This window comes from Chamaea fasciata, unplaced genomic scaffold (genome assembly GCF_029207755.1).
Source record: "Chamaea fasciata isolate MVZ Bird 193981 ecotype frontalis unplaced genomic scaffold, bChaFas1.0.hap1 SCAF_37, whole genome shotgun sequence".
Lineage (NCBI taxonomy): Eukaryota > Metazoa > Chordata > Aves > Passeriformes > Sylviidae > Chamaea > Chamaea fasciata.
The window spans coordinates 25,352-33,059 of record NW_027094122.1 but is presented as its reverse complement, the minus strand read 5'-3'; the positions used below and the strand labels follow the sequence as shown (position 1 = coordinate 33,059).

The following is a 7,708-nucleotide window of genomic DNA, read 5'->3' as shown; positions in this document are numbered from 1 at the left end:
CGTAGTGCTTGGGTCGGGCACGAATCCTACAACCAGGGAATGTGTCCTGACAGTGTCTGAGCCTCAGCAGGGACAATGCACAGCAGCGACCGAGGGAATTCCTCTGCCACGGCGCAGGAGTCAGGCCTCTGGATGTGGGCTCAGCACGGCCAAGTTGCCGTGTTTGGAGCGGCTCGGGGGCTGCCCCCGGGGAGCGCGGGGCTGGAGCGTGGAACGGACACGCGGACAAACGGCCCCAGGGCTCCAGTTGCAGCGGCGGCAGCGGCAGCAGCAGCGGCAGCAGCGAGTCTACGGCGTCTACGGCGTCTACGACCCGTCCCCGTCCCTCTCTTGTTCCTCCTCTCCCTCTCCCGCTGTCCCGCACTCTGTCTCGCTGTCCCGCAGCCTCTCCCGGTGTCCCTTTCCCGACCTCCCCGGCCCCTCTCGGCGTCCCCGTCCCGGCCTCTCCCTCTCCCCCCGCAGGGCTGGGCCATGCCCCGGGCCCGCCCCCGGCCCCGGGCGTCCCGCCGCGGTCTGGGCTCCGCCCGGCTCTGGCGGTGCTGGCTGTGGCGGTGCTGGGCGGGCATCAGTGCCTGGGGCCGGGGCGGCATCGCTGCGCTTTGGCTGCGCCTGTCCCGAGCCTGGCCCCGGCCCCGGCCCCGGCCCCGGCCCCGGCCCCGGCCCCGGCCCCGACCCCGGCCCCGGCCCCGGCTCCTCCCGGGCCCCGCTAAGGACACACGCGGCGCGGCCGCTCCCGCCGCCTCCGCCGCGGCTTCCCCGGCCCGAGCTCCGCCGCTCGGCAGCGCAGCCGCCGGCCTCGAGCCGCCGGGGCCCGGGGCGGGTGGGGATGCCCGGCCCGGGGCGCTCGGGGGGCGCTCGGGGGCCGTGTCTGGCCCCGGGCCGAGCGCTGAGGGCCGCGTGTCGCCCGCAGGGGAGGCGCGGGAGGCCCTGCAGGACCGGTACCGGCTGCGTTCGCTGCTGGGGCGCGGAGGCTTCGGCAGCGTCTACTCGGGGACGCGGCTCTCGGACGGCGCCCCGGTGAGCGGCGGGGCTGGCGGCGGGCGGAGGAGGAGGAGGAGGAGGAGGGCGGAGGAGGAGGAGGAGAAGATCGGGGCGCGGCGGGGCAGGCGGCGAGCTGAGCCCGCTGCTGGCCTTTGCTCGCAGGTGGCCATCAAATGCGTGCCCCGGGCCCGCGTCCAGCACTGGGGCGAGCTGGTGAGTGAGCGGGGCCGGCGGGAGAAGCTGGGGCCCGGCAGGGGAAGAGCCGGCGGGAGCCCTGCAGGGAGAGCGGGCGTGGGCTGAGCGGGGGGCCCAGAGCATCCGGGGCTGGGTGAGGGGTTCCCGAGCCCTGGCACAGCCTCAGCCCCACTGACGGCATCGTGGTCCTTCGGCAGCCCAACGGCGCCCGTGCGCCCCTGGAAATCGTGCTGCTGGACAGGCTGTCCTCTGGATGTGGTGGCATCATTCAGCTGCTGGAGTGGGTTGAGCTCCCCAACAGCTTCCTGTTGGTGCTGGAGCGTCCGGAGCGGTGCCAGGACCTCTCGGGTTTCCTGGCGGAGCGGAGGTTCCTGCCGGAGGAGGAGGCGCGGGGGCTGTTCCGCCAGGTGCTGGAGGCCGTGCGGCACTGCACCAGCTGCGGGGTCCTGCACCGCGACATCAAGCCCGAGAACATCCTGCTCGACCTGGCCACCGGGCAGCTCAAACTCATCGACTTTGGCTGTGGCGCCTTCCTCCAAGACACAGCCTACAGGCAATTTGCAGGTGAGCCCTCTCAGGGGATGTTCCTGGGCATCTCACGGCCCAGCCTGGCTGTAGCACCGCGGCTTCCCCCTCTCGCTGCTAGGAGCAGCGTTATTTCTTGAGCCAAGTTGCTTTTGGGTGGAGGCGGGAGGGGGCCAGCCCCCACACGCCCAGGGATGCCGGGGCGAGGCTTTAGGAGTTGCAGCATCCCCTGATGAACTCCGTCTGTGTTCCATAGGAACCCTGCCCTACAGCCCACCAGAGTGGATCCACCACCAACGCTACCACGGCGAGGCAGCGACGATCTGGTCCCTGGGCCTCCTGCTGTACCACCTGGTCATGGGGAAGCACCCGTTCAGGAGGGGCCAGCAGTTCATCTGGGGGCGCATCTTGTTCCCACGATGGCTCTCTCAAGGTGGGTCCTCATCTCTGGGCACAGGGGAATCCCGGTGCTGGGAGACAGCAGCAGGCTGATGAGCACCCTGCTCTGGCGGCTGCTGAGGAGGTGGCACATGTCCTGCTCTCCTCCAAACAGAGAATCCATGGGGAAGTTTAGGCACAGCTCTGGGCACACCCAGCATGGCCTGGGCATGGGAATGGAGGGGCAAAGCAGACGGGATCCTTCTCCAACTGACTGCTGGTTTCTGGTTTCTCTCTTCAGAGTGCCAAAATGTTATCAGGAGGTGTTTGTCCATGCAACCCTTGGACAGGCCATCCTTAGAAGACCTCTTCAGTGATCCTTGGCTGCAGGGTGTTCATCGTCCCAAGAAGATGGGAGAGGTCCATGTGCACAGTTTGATCCAAAGACCTGACAGGTAAGAGCTCCACACATCTCATGGCAATCAGTGCTAAAGAAAACCAGAGTGTTTTTGTCCTGCCTGTAGCTCTGAGCAGGGATGACCAGATGGGAACATCTGTGCTGGGGCGGAGCTGGAGACCTGGTGTAGCAAGCACTGGTGGCCACCATCCACCCTAGTTATGCTTGTCCTGGTTCGTTGGTGCCTGGGGCCCTGGGCAGAGCACTGACAGCCTGGTCTGGCCCCCAGGGAAGGAGGAGCCCCTGGAGAAGCTTTATCAGGTGGGGCTGCTGCTGGAGACACCAAGGACAACCCCAAGGATGCCAAGCTCTTCCTCGACCTGGCCACCGGCAGCTGAAGATGATCGACTTGGATTCTGGCACCCTCTTCAGACACGCTCCCTGGGGCCCAATTTGCAGGTGAGTCCACAGCTGGGGGGATGCTCCCAGATGTGGGCATGGCACGGCCTGGCCGGGCACCAAAGGTTCCTCCCTTTGCTGGGGCAGACGCCACAGATTCTTCACTCGGCCGTCAAGCTGCCTTTTGGCTCTGCGCAGCTGCTGAGGGCTGGATGTGCCGTGGCCGGCTGCAGGCTGGGCACGTGTCCTGCCCTCCTGCTCTGCCCCCAAAGGCAGCAGTGATGGGCAGCTTTGGGCCCAGCTCTGAGCACGGCCAGCGTGGCCTGGGCACTGCGGGCGCTCGGGACGAGGGGACAGGAGCCTTCGGCTGACGGGCACTTTCTGGTTTCTCTCCTTCCAGCCGGGCTCTGCGGGTGCTGAGGCTGCTCTGGGCTCTGCCAGGGCTCTGCTGGGCTCAGCCCCAGGCACGGCTGGGCTGGCTCTGCCCTCACATTGCTCTGACAGCTTTGCATCAGACCAGCCCATTCTGAGCCCACCGAGTGAGCTCTCTGCTTTTGCAGGTGAGTGAGACTCTCCTGCAGGCCAAGAGATTGCAGTGAGGGATCCACATCCAATTGGCAAGAACCCAAGCACTCCACACTTCCAGCTGAACGCCTGGATCTCCACAGGATGTTTTGTCTGCCCCGCTCTTCATTCCTTTTTTGGCTGGAATCGTGCAACTGCCCTTTCTTCCTCCTCCAGAAGTGCCACAAGTGAGCAAAACCTGGCGAGTGGACGGCGTTCCTAAGGCAGTGCAGTCTGGAGCGGATGGATGAAGAATTGCCCTTCTGCACTTCCCAAGCAGAGCAAAAAGCTGTAAGTGGGACTTTGCGTCTTTAAGAAACCCCTGACAGTTTCAAAGGGAATGTGCAGCTCATTCACAGGGTGAGAAGGAAGGTCGTCTTGTAAAGGATTTGGGGTTTGGCAAAGTTTAGATTCCCAGTCCTGCTTGGAGCTGGCGGGGCACAAAGCAATTTCCTATTGCTTCAATCACAATTTAAGATAATACTGGAAACAAACCACAAAATCTTTTTTAAAAGGCTGCTGAGGTCAGCAGGATGGATCCATGCCATCAGCACATTTATGGAGTAAATAATGGAGATCTCATTTGAAAAAGTTCAGTTATCTCTTTATCCAAAGCTATAAAGTATTTTTACTACGTTGCACTTGGGTTTTGTTTTTATCTTCCACTTTTTTTCTGTGTTGTTTTTAATTTTCTTTTTTTTTCTTTCCTTAATAGAAAACTTGTCCTAGGGAAGGAATGTCCTTTGCTGCTGGTTCCCGTGTGGAGCAGCTCCCCAGGCAGAGCCCGGCAGCTCCTGGCCCTGCAGGGCTGAGGCTTTTCCCCGTTGCTGGGCACAGACTGATGGAGCAGCACTGCTGAACACGGGGACACGCAGAGGGAGCAGGAGCAGCTGCCTGTGTCCAGCTGCAGCTCCAAGGCCCAAACTCTGAGCAGACAGGGCTGGAAGAGACTGGCAGGCTCCCTGTTTGCTGTGCTGCCCCACTTGTGCCCGGCCCAGCTCTGCGGGAGGCAGAGGGAGAACAAGGGGCAGCTCCGGCCAGCCCCCAGCACAGGAACACCTCCGGCCCCGGGCCTCGGGGCACTGTCAGCACCCGCTGCTCCGGCCACGGCTTCTGCTGGCCCTGACGGCGACAACCAAACTGTGCCTGATCCCCAGGGAGCAGCAGCAGGGCCTGGATCCGATCCCTCAGTCTGGGGCAGGGCTGGGCAAACGACCCCCGCAGCAGCAGCAGCAGCAGCAGCAGCACATGGAGCTGACTTTGAGCACAGCCCCCGCCACTGTTCCCTCCCGTGGGCAGCGGTGTCACAGCAGCCTGAGGCACCCGGGAGCCCTCAGGGCCCGCAGGGACTTGAGATGGCAGCCCTGGGCTCCTGGGGGTTGTGCAAGGAACAGAGGTGAGGACTCCCTCTCCACGTGGAGCTTCCAGATGGAAAAGGCTGCTGTGAGCAGGCAGCTGCAAGGGCAGAGGAAGGAGGGTCTCGACCCCTGGATCTGTGCCACTTCCACAGTCCTGGGCAGCAGCCACCGAGCCCCGGGGGAACAGAGGGCACAGCAAGAGGGACAAAAGCAGGCAAGGTCAGAGACTGGAGAGAGCCAGACCTGGGAGCAGGAGCAGCTGCTTCATCGCACTCTTGGAGAAAGCTCTCGGCTGTTTCTAAGCGCTGAAAGGCGTGAAGGGCAGAGAGGAGGGGACACCAGACAATGCTCCTGTTTGCACACCCTCCCCTCTCAGTGTCCCAGATGGAATTGGATGAACTGTATTCTTCTCTCTGAGTCGTCTCGTTCAGCGTGAGCAGCTTAGCACCAGGAGCTGAAGGAGCTGAAGCCTTAGGCCACAAGAGCTGACCAAGAGGGAACTTTTTGACCAAAGTAATGCTGCTAACATGGACCTGACTGAATCCAGCAGATAAAATCATGGAAATATAGAATCCTTTCTGTTGGGAAAGACCTGGGAGCTCATCAAGTCCCAGAGTTAAGCCAGCAGTGTCAAGCCCAGCACTAAAGCCTGAAGTGCCAAGGCCTGGACAAGAGGCCTGACTGAGGCCTGAACAAGCGGCCCTGAGCCAAAGGTGACCTCTCGATGAACCTTCCAGCCAAAGGTTATCTTTGTATCTGCTCGTTAACAAAATAGGCACCGTCATTAGCGTTGTAATAGATGCATCCTCTCCTTAGTGAAACATGTATTGACCTTTCTGTATTTAGAAGCCAGACAAGGCCATGAAGTCTGACATCTGGCCTTGTTCGGGGCTGTAGGGTCAAAGGCAACTCCCCTGGTTCCTCCTTGGGCCCTGGCCAGGCTTTGGGAGAAACCCAAGAGGAGGATGCAAGCAGATGTTCCTGCACTAGGAGTGCTGCTGGCAGTGTGTTTATTCAGCACTATCAAAGCTGGGCCCTCTCCCAGCCAGGCTGGAGCCTCAGCTGTGGCTGGAGGCAGCTGCAGGAATTCCCAGTGTCCGGGAGAGGCTCTGCAGTCCTTGGCTGCGACAGCTTCCCCAGCTGCTGTGTGGGTGTGGGTGATGGGAAAGGCTGAGGGTAACTGGTGATGGATCTTTCTCAATCACTGCGGGCAATCCGTGGTAGTGACGGCTGGCTGCATTGCTGAGCTGCTCCTTCTGTGCTCCTTTGCTGCTTTGAACTGTAGTAAATTTCACTGATTCCTTCAGGTGGTGTCTGTGTCCTTGGTGCTGAGCCTGCCCACTGCGAAAACAAAATTGGCATAGCTTGGCCGGATCAGCACAAAATGACACTTTTTAAATCTAAAGGTGAGGAATCAGTCCTATCCGAAATTCCTGGATGGGAAGCCCTTCCCTAGAGTTCTCTGGCTCTGGAGTGGGCTGAGGTGGGAACAGATTTTTGACAGGGGCCACTGTATTAGAGGGTGTAAAGTACCCCACACTGGCTCTGAAATGGCTCACTACTCAGCCTGAGTGGGTACCACAGTGGTCTCTTGGAAAGGAGAGACTTAGATGCCCTAAAAACCCTGGTACAGGAACAACTGGCTCAAGGACACATAGAGCCATCTATGAGCCCTTGGAACACCCCAGTATTTGTTATAAAAAAGAAATCTGCTCAGTGGAGGTTACTCCATGACCTGAGAAAAACCAATTCCACGATGGAGAGAATGGGCACATTGCAGCCTGGTGTGCCATCGATGTCCCACAATGCTGCCTGCCTCCTGGGACATCCTGATTGTGGACTTAAAGGGCTGTTTTTTCACTATTCCATTACCCCCAGATGATACCCCAAAGTTTGCCTTGACCGTGCCTTCTATTAATAACACTGCACCAGTGCAACGTTACCAATGGAAAGAACTTTCCCAAGGCGTGGGAAACAGCCCCACGATGTGTCAGTGGGGTGTTGCTCAGGTACTCTGATCAGTGAGAGAACAGTTTCCAGGGGCATACTGTTACCATGGCCTGGATGACATTTTGATTGCACCCCAAACCAGAAAAGAACTCTCACTGATTCAGCCAAGCCTGTTGCAAGCGTTCAAACCACTTGGGCTGCAAGTAGCACCAGAGAAAGTGCAGCAGCAACCACCCTGGAAATATTTGGGACTCAAAATAATGAACCAGACCATACAGCCACAAACAATTCCGTTTCCAACCAAAATTCTGACTCTAAACGATGCACAAAAACTCTTGGGTACCATCAACTGGGTCAGACCTTACCTAGGACTGACTGACTCTCAACTAGCACCTTTATTTGACCTCCTAAAGGGTGACTCTGAATTAACTTCCCCCAGAAAATTAATCCTAGAGGCAAAAGCTGCTGTTGAAACAGCAGAGCAAGCTATCACCAACAGACAAGTCCACCGGATATGCCCAGAGGTGTGGATCACTGTGTTTATTCTCATTGTTAGTTTTCATCCTACTGGTGTTCTTGGGCAGTGGAATCCACGCTGGCCTGATCCTTTGCACATTCCAGAATGAATGCTTCCACCTCATCAAGCAAAAAAGACGGCACCCACCGTCTTTGAACTAACTGCACAGTTAATTATCAAATGTTGTCGCAGGTGTTTACAGTTGAATGCTACGGATGCTTCAAAAGTTGTCTTGTCTCCGTGACACAAGAGCAATTCTAATGGTGTTTTGCTAACAGTACAGCCTTGCAAAGTGCTTTGCAAGGACACTGGAACGCTTTGGGCACCTGCCCGACGTGTCTGTCCTACCTTACGTCCTGTCCAAGACCACCAGCAGCATTCTCCTGGTGGCCCCTCCACAGACGGTGTGGAGCCGTGTGTGGAACAGTGCTGGAAACAGCTTCT

At 59.0% G+C, this 7,708-nt stretch overlaps 1 protein-coding gene across 1 annotated transcript; it reads left to right on the top strand.

The window, feature by feature from the left end:
* Positions 1–471: 471 nt before the first annotated feature.
* On the top strand, positions 472–2,538 carry LOC136303567 (serine/threonine-protein kinase pim-1-like). Its single transcript, XM_066207200.1, has 5 exons — positions 472–1,017; positions 1,144–1,194; positions 1,374–1,740; positions 1,958–2,134; positions 2,381–2,538. Exons 1-5 carry the CDS (start codon positions 472–474, stop codon positions 2,536–2,538), a joined length of 1,299 nt encoding a protein of 432 aa, XP_066063297.1.
* Positions 2,539–7,708: the final 5,170 nt, after the last annotated feature.